This window comes from Nelumbo nucifera, chromosome 3 (genome assembly GCF_055504915.1).
Source record: "Nelumbo nucifera cultivar China Antique chromosome 3, China Antique-T2T, whole genome shotgun sequence".
In the NCBI taxonomy this organism is placed as follows: Eukaryota; Viridiplantae; Streptophyta; class Magnoliopsida; order Proteales; family Nelumbonaceae; genus Nelumbo; species Nelumbo nucifera.
Window position 1 is genome coordinate 11737365 of NC_142651.1, and position 14892 is coordinate 11752256.

General features: G+C 37.6%; 1 protein-coding gene across 1 annotated transcript; it reads left to right on the top strand.

Moving 5' to 3' along the window:
- Positions 1 to 11535: 11535 nt before the first annotated feature.
- On the top strand, positions 11536 to 14160 carry LOC148800957 (uncharacterized). The gene is made up of 3 exons (XM_088899728.1): positions 11536 to 12410; positions 12639 to 12831; positions 12937 to 14160. Exons 1-3 carry the CDS (start codon positions 11536 to 11538, stop codon positions 14158 to 14160), a joined length of 2292 nt encoding a protein of 763 aa, XP_088755854.1.
- Positions 14161 to 14892: the final 732 nt, after the last annotated feature.

Here is a 14892-nt window from a genome sequence, read left to right on the forward strand (position 1 = left end):
TAAAAATGCAAAAAAAATTAACAAGAAATTTGAAAACTGAAAAATACCATTTTTCCTCCGACTCGCCATTCAAGAGTAATTTGGTCATGAAAATGGTTATTTATGCTGACATGGACACACCTCTGTTAAGAATCATTTACAATGCACTGACAAAATGTGGGTTTTGGAAAATAAAAACTTACTGACACAATGAATTTTACACATTTTGAAAAGTTGTGGTGAGTTTAAGGAAAATGTTGAAAATTCATGGTGAGTTTTAAACAATTTCCCCTTTTTTTTCCTCTTAGTGAGTTCAAATCTGCACCCCACGGCCTAGTGCCCCAAAAACATTCCACTATGTTTCCCTCATTCCTGTTCACAACCTCTCATCTCTCAACCTGCCCTAAACCTTGCATCTCGTCTTCCTCTTCCATCCAAGTTTGATGAGAAATCCAGCACCTAGGCTAACAACCCTTTGGGCAAGGGCACCAGAGGTACTCCCCATCTCTCTCGTCTCATCTGTTTTATCTATTCTACTGTGTTGAGTGCTAATTTTGATGGTTTTTTGTTGTGTTTTTTCCATTTGTTCTGGTTTGCTGTTTAGCCTGTGTTTTTTGTTTAAGGGAAGTGGCTTTTCAGTTTTCATCGGAAAAAGAAAGGTTGAAATGGGGCCTCATTACTCATTAGGTTACAGTGTTACATGGTTGTAGATAAAATACATTTTTTTAAAGTCTATTGTACACAAAATACTTGTATTTTAGATGAGAGATATGGGGAGTACCTTCGGTGTCCTTGCTGGAATGGTTGTCAGCGTCAATGTCGGATTTCTCATCAAGCTCGAATGGATGAGGAAGAGGAGGTGTATGGTTCAAGGTAGGTCGAGAGATGAGAGGTTTATGAACGGGAATGGGGGAAACATTTTTGTTTTGGACTTTTTGGAGCTAACGGGACCAGCGGCAACTCCCTATTGTGTGGCACAGATTCGAAGTTCGAACTCCTCATTAGTGGTGTAAATTTCAAGCACACATTTTCAAAAATTGATACAAAATTTGCACTACCTTCATCCTATTTCAATTCTTTCACCTAAAAAAGCGGGGACAGCATCTTGCATCTTACTAAACTCCTACGCAAATAAACCTTCTCTACTTTCATTACTTTTTTTTTTTGTATTTTATGAGAATTTTCTTTAAGTTTAGTTCATGTTATTTCTCACAAACAAATATGATAGACAAATTTGAACTAAATCAGAATTTACACAACATTTCTATGAAATGAAATTTATTCCCAAACCAAACCCAGACTTAACTTTTCTGTTTGTCTCTCAAACAGAGGACAAAAAAGGGTAAATTGCATATTAATACCTGTACTTTGGGTCTAGTCTCACATTTGTACTTGAATTTTAAAACGTGTCTAAAATCCCAAAATATTTCAGTTTAATCCAAAATCATTAACTACCATTAAATGGGATGTAAAAAGATACAAATGTCCTTGGGATGTCATCTAATTTTTTTTATTAATCATCCAAATGCATAAATCTAGAGTATTGATTGATTTATTGAGCTAATTTTGTGATGGGCTTGAAACTTCAATTGTCTTGATTTTTTAGGAAATATGTAATTCTGACATTTTCAAAAGATTTTAGTTGTACATGTCATAACATGATAAGACAACTGACAAATGACTAATTTTCATGAATTCAAGTAGTACATTTTGAAATTCGAATATCAAAATAAGATTAAACCTAAAGTACACGATACTTATTTGCAATTTACAAACAAAAATAGAAAAATTAAAATATTAGTTTTTAATAAGGGATTCAATTACAAAATTATTACATGGAATGGGCAAAGGCATCATCAAAAAAGAGAAAATATTATTCTTTAATAAGGGATTCAATTACCTTAAATCGCTTTTTGATTAAAGTATTCAGACTCGAATTATCGACGTGTAATACACGTGGGGGGAACAAAAATAGTTGTTATAAATAATGGAATTTGATGTGCAGATGTTTGATGGCAAGACTGTAATACAAAATTTATAATCAATATGCATTATTAACTATTAAATGGAAAACAAACAAAAATCAGGTATAATATTTGGCAAGTGACCAAATTTGATATACAAAATTTAGGAGGTTAATTTCTTTTGATTATATAACACAATCATATTGGTATGGACAAAGTTGTAATTGACATCAGATGAAACCAATGCCTTATTACACATTTTAAGTAATATTAATATTGCACATTTTAATTAATATTAATATTAGAAGTGATAACCCTTTTTACATAAAATCGAAATGATTAGGGAATCGATGTGACTTTTTTTTGTAAGGTTACATTTGGAAATGATGCAAATATGTAGAGTGCAAAATGATTCATATAAATTGTGAAGTAGGGTTAGTTTTGCACTGACAAATTTATCTTCTTACCAATCAGACTTTTAGCTGTAATGGATGCTAATCAAGGGTAATTTGTCTCACCCGATAGTACGCGGACATGTGGAGCGACCTGATGATTGGACGACAATTCAACATTTCCGAACACCTCAGCAAGTCAGGTCAACTTGGGCACCTCGGCCAAGACCAAGGTCCGAGCAACTTATGGTGTCCCAACCTGTCGAGGTACCACATAGCCCTCCTCTAGAAGCTAGCCAGTCGTCTCTGACCTTTTTGAGATCACACCGCTCGTTAGCGAACCTTATTCTTATCCCGCACAGATCGGGTGAACTCGATAAGTCTTATCAGCTCACACGAAGTCCATCTCCGGATGCGAAACAGACTCCGAGTAAAGCAAATCGGAGATCTTGGATATGTTTCGTGAGGCTTACGACAACTCGCCTATATAAGGGCATCACCTCTAACCTTATAAGGTATGCGCAATTTATCTCTCAGACTTTCTCACTTACAAGAAAACAACTTGCTATTACATACCCTTTGCTAACTTAAGCATCAGAGTGCCCACACCGGGTAAAGCACCCCAGGTCTTTTAATCTTCTTGTCTTGCAGTTCGACTGACCACGTGACAGTCCGACATCCGAGCTACCTTCCAACTAAGAGAGTACAGATCACACATCATCAGATGAAAACATGAATTTCAATAAATAAATAAAACATATGCTTTTTTTATCAAAAGCCCACTTGAATGCAAATTTACTTCTTTTTTATTAATGTTTTTTTACATCTTATTATCAATATAAATATGCATTGATTTGTCATTTGTCAATATATAAATATAATATTACCAAACACAAGCAAAAATAAGCCAAATTATAAATTTACCCTAAATCAAGATTTACACCCTATTTGCATCATTTCCAAACGCAGCCTAACGAATATCACCTGAGTCCTGACTATGTTTGGTTGGTAGAGGTGTTGTTGATTCATAGTTTGTTTGGTTTGTAAATGTCCACCAACCGCAACACACCTAACAATGAGGAGGCATATATCATATGACCTGTAAATGACCAATTACGACCCATTGGATTTATATTATATATATTATTAATATCGGTAGAAAATGTTTGTTTATTCAGTTTTTAACATTAAGACAAACATCAAGAGGATTAGATACCCTACGACCCTAATAAAAAATAAAATTAAATAATTTAAACGATAAATGATCCCTCATTAGCGATTTTGGTCAAATCAAACATAGCCTTGATTTTATCATTTTTTTTAATCAGGATTTCTTTCTCACACCCACCTGAGAGTACCTCCAACCTTGTTCCCAATGTGTGGTTAAGACATGCTGTGAGATTGGTGTAAGGAGTGCTCTGTAGGGATGATCATGGGTTGGGGCAGGCTGGGTTTTGCACTTATGATAAGGAGTATAGCTTAGGTCCGGGCCTGGGCTGGCTCAGAGTTCTGGGCCTGAAACATAAGCCCTAGCCCAGGTCTATACGGGCTCGGGCAGGGCCGAGCTTGATTCCGGGTCAATATCACTCATATATAAAACATTACATATCTATATATTAAATGACATAACATGCATATAAACTTATTTTATACATTATATAATATAAAGTATTACATATAATATAAATTATACATGTCATGCTATAATATTTATATATAAAATATATAATATAATATAAAATAACATGTATACATATGTATACATTATACACAAAATGTATAAGTTTAAATATATGCGGGTACGGGCTCGGGCAGGGCCGAGCTTGATTCCGGGTCAATATCACTCATATATAAAACATTACATATCTATATATTAAATGACATAACATGCATATAAACTTATTTTATACATTATATAATATAAAGTATTACATATAATATAAATTATACATGTCATGCTATAATATTTATATATAAAATATATAATATAATATAAAATAACATGTATACATTATACACAAAATGTATAAGTTTAAATATATGCGGGTCGGGCTTGAAGTATTAAGCCCAAACCCAACCCTAAAATTTGTGGGCTTAATGTGGGTCCTGGCTCGGGCCGAGCCTAAACACAAAACCCAAGCCCAAGCCTGAAATTTTCGGGTCAGGCTTGTGAGGGCCAGGATGAAATGATCACCCCTAGTGCTCTGTGAATAATAGATATGGATTCAGTAGAGATGTTCCCAATGTATGGGTGCAATGTGTTGTGAGCTGAAAGCGAGGAGGATTATGTGAGGAAGAAATTCGGACTTTTTTCTCGTTTGGAATTTAGTGACTTATTCCACCCGTCTACTAATTACATGTTGTTAATATTAGGTCATGTTTGGGAGTGCTTATTTGGGTCGGGCCATGTTTGGTGTTTGAGAAAAAAAATAACTTAAATATAGGATTTAATAAGAGAAAATGAGATTTAATACCTCAAGTATAAGATTTAGTGAGAAGGGATTAAATGAGGTGAAAAGTAATAATTGAAGTTACATTTTCAACACTTACAATTAGAGATGAACTAAATACATAAACATGGGCACTTTAGTAGCCCTCAAATCTGGCATTAAAGCTATAATAAAATGACTTTCATACCCTTTCTCAAATAAAGAAATAGATGGTAATTTTAGTCAAAAAAAGTTTCACATTACATCGACGATATATATATATATATAGAGAGAGAGAGAGAGAGAGAGAGAGAGAGAGAGAGACGTTATGGTTCAGTTTCAGCTACTAATCTCTCATATTTCACGCTTTTGCCTTGTATAGAAATGCTTTGTTCCCTATATAAATCACCTTATATTCTCTTGAAGTAGGTTTAATTTGACATCAATGCAATGGTTAAAGACTTAAAGCCTTGGATGATGGACAGTTCTAATCTTTTGTTGGGGCTGCAAAATAATCAATTGTTTGATCTCAAATTTGTATATGATCCGGTTGAGGCAATCCAAATTTGATCCATTTACAATTAGATCAAATATGGATGTACCCCAATCTCTTTTTTAAGCCACTACAACAAAACCTATTCAACAAAGAGTCACTACAAGCGATGGTCTTGTACATATGTTTGATACAAAAAATCAGGACATGATGACCATATGAAGCAGGATACGGGTTGCTTCTAGCAGACTGGTGAGTGAAAGTGACTTGTATTTCAATGAATTCATGCATGACTACCTTGCAGTTCACAATCAGAGTGCAGATTCTCCAAGGAGGTTTGAGAAACCGAATTCACTGAGTTTGGATTTGTTCTTCACAGAGCGTGCCTCACACCAACCTCACAGTATATTGCAAGTGTGCATTGAGAACATATTCCATACTTGTTAACATTCATGGGAAGATGTTCCCAGTGCATGGCTGCAATGCGTTGTGAGGTTGGTGTGAGACATACCTTGTGAAGAGCAAATCCGAATTATGAAAAAGCATCCAATAGGAGCTTGAGCTAGAATTATACGTGGTGGTTCCACCTCGAGAACATCTTTAATTTGAAAGCACATCTAAAATGATCGGATGCAATCTTATAATATTTAAACATTTACATTCATGCTTACATTTACTTAAGATTATAATTTGTATTTACAAGTAAAGTTGGTTTGAGTGTTAGTATATTTACTTTAGAGTCATAGGTTAAGTATCATAAAATTCAGTTTTCAACTCATTTTATTCATAATTTAGAGTATCAAGTTCATTTTTATTTTTTATTATTCATAATATATAATACGCTGACTATATATTTTAGTATAAATTATTAATGATAGTACCCAACCTGAATTTGATCTAAATCCTATGGATAAGTTCAAGTCAAATCAGAATATTACCGAATTAAAATTTGAATCTAGGTACATTTGGTTTTGGTCCAATCTATTTGCAGACCTAATCTTTGAGGCTACATGCTTGAAGATATCAAGAAAATGTAAGAAGAACAAAGAGATTATCTGCAAAGAAACTCACCATAGCCTATAATTCATAATCCATGGGGCTAAATTGAATCCTAAACCCCCATGTTTTCTCTCTTATTTTCTACTTGGTTGATTGTCACTTTTATCTGTACCGATTGATTGGTTATAAGTTTTTCTGATATCATGGCAATGGCATTGGAAGAAGCCACATTATCTGTTACTCTGAGTCTGAGGGAAGGCAATTAACTTTACTGATGATTGGTTTGCCAGTTGCTAGTCAAGAGCTAGATTATATATATATATATATATATATATCCAACGAATGGAGTCTACATATGAGTATTTGAATGCAAAACACCTGGAGGATCTCCTGCACCCAAAAGCTCTGCATTCTGCAGTCTGCACACACTCTGAAGTCTGAATTCATCCAAGACGAGTGCTAGTTTACATGGCCAATATGTCATCCAACTCCCTCAACTCAATTCTTTGCCCTACATCTACTACATATATACAAGTAGGATGATATAATTTTGTCTTGTTGTATACAATTTCGTGAGTCTTGTAATGTCTGTGGCCTGTGGGGTCCGGACTCAAGAATTTCATTTCTTTAGATATTGAACTGCTGACCTGCTAGGCACCGGATGACGAAATACGGGTCATCCCTCTGAAAGTTTTATGATTATTATTATTTGGAAAAATTCTTGATCAGTATCTTTTACTTTGGCTCGAGTGACAATTTGGTCTTTGAACTTTCAAAATGTGACAATCCAGTATTCGAACTTTCAAAATGTAACAATCCATATCCAAACTTTCAAAATGTGACAATCTAGTACCTACCGTTAACCAATCCGTTAATCAGCCATTAAGTGACATTTGGAAAGTCAAAAAAGACCTAAGAATGCCATCTAATTCTCTTTATCGACCATCCAAACATTGACAATAAAATGAACAATTCCAAATTCTATATTCTTCTAAACAGTCACCAACTTTTTTGAATAGAAGAGGTTAGGATTTGGGACTATTCAGTTTTTTGTCAATGTTTGAATGGTTGATAAAGAGAATTAGATGGCATTTGAAGGACATTTTTGACTTTTCAAATGTCACTTAACGGCTGATTAACGGACTGGTTAACGACAAGTATTGGATTGTCACATTTTGAAATTTCGGGTATTGGATTGTCGCATTTTAAAGTTTGGGAACCAAATTGCCACTCGAGCCAAAGTACAAGGCACTGGTCGAGAATTTTTCCTTATTATTTTACTTCATGTGACTATACAACGGGGTTAGGGGTAGCTCATCCCCCTCCAATCCTGGTGGCAGCGGGATTTGATCTCAATATCTACTCCGATGAACTAGTAAAATAGTGTCTATCTGACTATGTTAAATAGTTCAATACAAATACTTAAAAAAAGTTGACACCCCGATAGTTTTGCTTATTTGCTGAAATCCACCCTCTAATTTGTATATTATTAAGACATTCCTCTAGTTTGCAACTTCTTTACTTAATCCATCCCCCATTCCCATGAAAAACTGTTAGTATATCTGTTTAGAGATGGTCAAGCGATCATTCAAAATAATTTTTGTTTCAAAAACTACCTTTGATCTATTAGACACAATATAGTAAGCACGTTCAATGAACAATTGATAAATATTCTTACAACTGCCAAAAATAGTGGTTTTTAATGTTTTTCAAAGATAGGCTAGGGGAATTTTGAGTGCTCACAGATTGTCCTTGCAGTAGACAAGCTGATTTGTGGTTGGCCCAAAAAGCTCCACTAATTCTCACCAGTCATTGCCTAAGAGGGGTTGCTTCTGTCAAAACGTTATGGTTGCTACTGAACATACATGCAAACTTTACTTTTGCATCACTATGGTTTAGTGAGAACCCTAATCACTCGTCAAAATAGAATTCTCTTTTGCTATAAATATTTTACAACTGTGATCCCATCTCTTGCCTATTTATCTTATCAGGAAGTCCTATTGTAATAGAGACGTCGATGGAAATTACTAATAATTTTTAATTGAATTATGACAGAAACTATACAATTAGCAAAATAATGCTTGCCAAATGCTGAAAGGGTATTTTTTATGACAGAGACTATACGATTAACAAAATAATACTTGTCAAATGCTGAAAGAGTAGTTGAACCTAAGTTGTAATGAAGAATATGTTGTTCACCTGTTCTATCAGCACATTTGTGATATTGCTTGCAAAAAATAAGTCTTCCATGGCATGACATTGCTAAGTGAAGTGGTTATTAATAGTATGAATTGTTTTGTAGCCAATGGATCGATGTGCATCACCGGCTCGGGTCGAAGGTCGGACTTACAAAATCACAGGAGACATCAACACTCAATTTGATGGGTCTTTTCTGATTGGATCTAAAGTAAAAAATCGTGTCACAGTTGGAAGGGTGTGTAGACTATTTTTGCTTTTAGGAAAGGGGAAATCTGTGCTGCTACTTTCAAGTTTCAAGGATGGTTGTGAGGTCACGACTTGTGTCGTTAAAAGATGCTGCAATTTTTTCAGAGCTCTTATAGCCCTTGCTTATGGTGGAGATGCAACAACAGGCCTTCAATTTATTTGATAATGGAGTGTGGCAAGATATTTAGTGAGGACTGAGGAGATTATTATTGCTAGAGATTGTCATCAATGTAGAGACTAGATATATAGGTGTTCATTATGTTTGAATGGAGAATAACCATTGGGTTCATGACAAGGAGTGCTGAAATCTTGAAACATATTTTTCATCTCCTTATTTTTGTGTGGTTAATGGCATTAGGGTAAAAACATCATTTGCTACTTATGTTAAGAAAACTATGATACCAAAAAGACATTGTATCCAAAAAAAACTTGTGACCAATCAATCAGTATCATTAATGTGTTAGTTAATCAGGTAGTATTTAACAAAATTTATAGATGGATTTTGATTGGTTAACTAGGACAATGTCTTTTCGATATTATATATATTTTCCCACAAGTAAAGAAGTTGCAAACTATAGGGTTTTTTATTAGCTGGTGGATTTTAGTAAAGATGTGAAATTATAAGGGTGTCTTAATAAATGACCCTAAAAAACTAATAAATCAATCCTAACTCATGGTAACCGCATCATATCCCTACATGCTGTCACATGAACAATGATATTTTGTACCCATCATGACTGGTACAGTCTCCGACGTCCTTTAGTTCCACAAGGTGATGATCAATGTTTTAAAAACCGACCGAATTATTTAAGTTTCTAGGTTACAAGTCACTAATTCAACCATCCACGATACCATATGAGCCATTTGGTATATGTAAATATAAATAAATGTATTATATATAATATTTATAATATATATAAATAATAAAAAAACTGAAAGACACAATTCAGTTATGTAAGACTTAAATTCACTTTAGCACCCTAAACTTTGGGGATAGTATCAAGTTAATACCTGAACTTTCAAATGTGTCACTGCAGCTTTCAAAAACCATTAACTGATGTCAAGTATCATATAAAAAGACAAATTTACCCTTTCACCTATCAAACAAAAATTAGATATCTCGTCTCTAGCTTTAGAAAATGGAGAGAAGGATGTGTGAGCAGGCACCCAAGGAGGGGACGTCAAGCTCCAGTAAAGGTCCCTATTGCTCGATATATGACTGAGAAAAGTTCAGATCGTCAAGATAATTGCCCGACGAATCCAAAACTGCCACCCATGTGCACATGTTCACCATCCAACCATGCTGGCTCCTTCCAATGTAGTCATCATAAGTCGGTAGTAGCTGGGAAAAATATGAGAAGGTGTCACCACCGTGCTGACAGAGAGATTCTGAGAAGGGCATTAGCACCTCCGGTTCATCAATGTAGTCAACCGCGCTGGTTGAACTTCCAACCAATGAATGATATATGATTTCTGAGTTTTTGTTTGTTCAAATGTTTGTACTACTTGACGACACACACACACACACACACACACACATATATATATATATATATTTATTTATTTATTTATTTTAATTTGTATGATATACACATACAAGAAAAACATCCATTGATGAACTAATAAATCTTGTTTGTTGTTTTTCGTAGGAAGATTCATTGAGTATTTTACCAAAAATCGCCGATGGGCTTATCAATGTTTTGCAATTTTGCAATTATTATTTGGACTCTTTTCATTTGTTCTGTTTCCGAATTCTAAAGAATTTCGTCGAGCTTCTGTGTTTTGGATTCATAGTATTGATCATGGAAGACAAACCAGCGGGGGTACCAACTTTTGTCGTAATTCACACACTTGAAAAGAATATCGGAGATTCCATTTCTGATGATGTCATATATCTTAACCTCCTAGTGACGTTAGGTCACTCATCGAAGGCACAACTCGTTGCCTCATCCGGCAATGATCAAAATTGTTAGTATTAGTGTAGCTTTATCCTTCTTACTGTATGAGTCCTATCTGGTGTATGAATCTTAGTTGTTCTTTGTTTTGGCTTTCATTGTTCATGTAGGAGTTTGTATCCTAATCGCAAGAGGGAGCTAACTTTACCTCTATATATATCTTGTAATGTTTGGTTGAAAAGATACACAGAGAAAGAAAATCTTTCCCTTCAAACTCAAGTGTCTCAGTTTATCATGGTATCAGAGCGCGGTTCGTTCGACTTTCGCACCGCCTTCTGAACTTGCTCGTTCGATCTTCTCTAACCTCTGTTCGTGGAGCAAATCGCTGAAGAGTTAGCAGAACTCTACCTTCTTTCGATCGTCAAAGACTGGAGGCTGCGGTATTTGTTTTTTTTTCAATCGTTGCTCATGAAGTGGATTCTCTTAGAGGAAACAGAGGTTGTTGTTGGAAGGTCTTCAAAGAAGATCTCTTGTCGCACACTATGGCAGACATGTTGTTATAGTCTGCTCCTATTCCGAACTCGCAGCGAATCCTTCGCTCCCTCCCTAAATTCTTCTCCCCTCGTCCATGTAGATGCAAAGCCGGTGACGGTTCCCTCCCGCTCTGATTTTTTGTTCCCAATCTTTGAATTCCACGATGACGATGTAGAAGACTTGGAGAGACGATTCCGATTAGGGTTTCTGAGCAGCTACTGCTTCTTCGCTGGCTCGGTCAGGTTGGAGAGAGGGAGAGAGAGGGGACAGACTCCTATCCTATTTAAGCCCTTGGGCTTCCTTCTCTAAGGATTCTGCAGGACTCTTTTTTCAACAGTCGGTCAAAGCCGGTAGTTGTTCTTCGCTAAAACCAGGAAGGAAACACCTTGCTTTGACCGATCGATCATGGCGGATGGAAGAGAGAGGCAGAATGAAGGTGAGGGCGGAAGCAGAAAGGTAGTCTCACCGTACTACCTGGCGGCCAACGACAATCCGGGTAATATAATTACCCAAGTCCAACTGAAAGGAGATAACTACGAGGAATGGGCTCGAGCAATGCGAATGGCACTCCGAACCAAGAAGAAAATCGGATTTCTCGATGGAACCATATCTCAGCCCGCGGACGGTTCATCGGAGTTGGAAGACTGGTGGACTGTGAACTCGATGTTGGTCTCATGGATCCTCAACACGATAGAACCAACCCTACGCTCTACAGTCACATACATGGAGGCTGTGAAGGACCTGTGGGACAACATCAAAGAACGGTTTTCAGTGGGCAATGGGCCAAGAATTCAGCAACTCAAGGCAGATCTTGCGACCAGCAAACAGGCCGGTCTCCCAATCGTGGCATATTATGGCAAACTGAAGCAAATCTGGGAAGAACTTGCTAATTATGAGCAAATTCCGACATGCGTCTATGCAGGTTGCAACTGCAACATCGCCACAAAACTGGAGAAGAGACGAGAAGAAGAGAGAGTTCATCAGTTTCTAATGGGCTTGGATGACTCAGTATATGGAATAGTGCGTTCCAATATTCTGGGCACCGATCCGCTACCAAACTTAAACAAAGCCTATGCCATGGTGATACAAGAGGAGTGGATGAGAACCATGACCCGCAGCAAAGAAGAAAGAAAAGAGGCAATGAGCTTTGCTGTGCAAACACAAGGTGGCACAAAAAGAACGAGACACGATACAAAAGAGAAATCTGGAGTGTGCACCAACTGCGGACGAACAGGACATGAGGCCGAGAGTTGCTTCCAACTTATCGGCTACCCAGATTGGTGAGGAGACCGGCCGAGATCTATTGGGAGTGGGAAAGCTCGAGGCCGAGGAACACAAGGTAAATCTGGTCGTGGACGTGGAGGCAGACAGAGAGCGAATGCTACACAAGCGGTAGGGCAAACTTCTGAACCGACCCACGCGACAGAGGGAGATCGCACTGCGTTCGGTGGATTGACTAATGAACAGTGGTCCACTTTTCTTAATCTGTTGAATTCTTGCAAACCCAGTACAACCGAGAAGTTGACAGGTATGAATTGGATAATTGATATAGGAGCTTCGCACCATATGATAGGAAACCTGAACCTCTTGCGTAATACCGAGACCGTGACCGGTTGCCAGGTTGGATTGCTCGATGGAAAGCATGTCATGGCAATAAAGAAAGGGATCGTCATTTTGAATGAGCACATGAAGCTTATAGATGTGCTTTATGTTCCTCGTTTAAATTGTAACCTGATATCTGTGTCGCAATTATTAGAAGATTCAAATTATAATATCCAATTCACTAATAAATTTTGTGTTATATAGGACCGCACTTCGAGGATGGTGATTGGTGCGGGTGAACTACGCGGAGGGCTCTACTGCTTCAAAGGTGCGCACTCAAGTAGAGTTCACAAAGCAAAGGTTGAAGCATCATACGAGTTATGGCACAAGAGAATGAGTCATCCCTCTGAGAAAGAGGAAACTGAAGAGTATGGCGAAGAGGATAGTGAGAGAGGAAGGGGTAATGGTACTCGTGAGATCATAAGAGAGACAGATCAGGACGACAGGAATGAAAATAATGAAGGGGAGCATGAAGTAAGGGGGGGGGGGTTCTATGGAAGAAATGAATGCAATGAACAACTTGGACGAGGCCATAGAGTGAAGCATCCTTCCACCTGTCTCAAGGATTACGTCATACACACCACATGGTGTTTCGATCGCAGTCTGAGCCCTTCTGCCATTTCATCTCGCCAATTTCCCTCCTCAAGTACTCCCTATCCTATAACACATTATGTGAATTGTGATAAATTCTCTTTGCAACACCGCTCTTTCTTAGCAGCTGTCACAGCTAATCATGAACCCCAGAGCTATTCAGAGGCTGTCAAGGACTCTCGTTGGAGAGAAGCAATGAGAAAGGAAATTGAAGCCTTAGAAAACAACAGAACCTGGACAGTGGTGGACTTACCGGCAGGGAAAAAGGTTCTCAGAAGTAAATGGGTATACAAGATAAAGTACCACTCAGATGGCACAATAGAGCGGCACAAGGTGCGTTTGGTGATATTCGGAAACAAACAGGTTGAAGGGATAGACTACAATGAAACATTTGCGCCTATGGCAAAGATGGTTACAGTCCGCACATTCCTTGTAGTAGCTGCGGCTAAAAACTGGGAATTGCATCAGATGGATGTGCAGAACGCGTTCCTTTACGGAGACCTGCAAGAAGAAGTGTATATGAAGATGCCCCATGGATTTGCTTCAAGACTACCTGGGAAGGTGTGCAAGCTCCACAAGTCACTTCATGGTTTGAAGCAGGCCCCTCGTTGTTGGTTTGCTAAACTAACGACAGCCTTAAAACAGTATGGATTTATCCAGTCACATTTTGATTACTCCTTGTTTACACTTCGACGGAAGCAGGAACAGTTGAACATCTTGGTGTATATGGATGATCTTGTTATCTCTGGAAATAATGGCAATGCCATACGGAGATTCAAGGAGTATCTGAGCCAATGCTTCCACATGAAAGATTTGGGAGCTTTGAAGTATTTTTGAGTGGAGGTTGCCAGAAGCCAGAAAGGTATTGTTCTTTGTCAGCGGAAGTATGCTTTGGATATCATATCAGAAATTGGATTGCTAGGATCTAAGCCAGCTGGACTTCCCCTGGAACAAAATCATAAATTAGCTCTGGCAGATGGTCCTTTGATGATGAAACCAGAGAGTTACAGGAGGCTTGTGGATCGTTTAATTTACTTAACCATCACCCGTCATGAATTGTCCTACTGTGTACATGTGCTTGCTCAATTTATGCAGAACCCCCGTGAATAACACTGGGAGGCGACTTTACGTGTGGTGCAATATTTGAAAGGTAACCCGGGACAGGGAATTTTCCTTTCGGCTGACAGTGATCTTCGGTTGTATGCTTACTGTGATTCTGACTGGGTCGGGTGTCCACTGACACGACGCTCTCTCACTGGATACTTTGTGTTATTAGGACAAGCACCTATCTCATGGAAGACAAAGAAGCAACTTACAGTATCCAGATCATTGGTTGAGGCGGAATACAGGCCTACGGAAACAACTGCATGTGAATTGAAATGGTTAAAAGGGTTGTTGCATTCATTAGGAGTCAGTCATCCTGATCCTATGCGATTACACTATGATAGTCAAGCAGCCTTGCATATCGTTGCGAATCCGGTCTTCCATGAGAGGACTAAACACATTGAAGTAGATTGTCACTTTGTCCGCAATGAAATTCAAAATGGGAATATACGGCCTTCCTACGTC

Coding starts and splice junctions, on each gene's coding strand:
- LOC148800957 (XM_088899728.1), top strand. CDS start 11,536: ATGGCGGATGGAAGAGAGAGGCAGAATGAAGGTGAGGGCGGAAGCAGA. Junction 12,411..12,638: donor CTTATCGGCTACCCAGATTG/GTGAGGAGACCG, acceptor TTGCAAACCCAG/TACAACCGAGAAGTTGACAG. Junction 12,832..12,936: donor AGCACATGAAGCTTATAGAT/GTGCTTTATGTT, acceptor TGTGTTATATAG/GACCGCACTTCGAGGATGGT.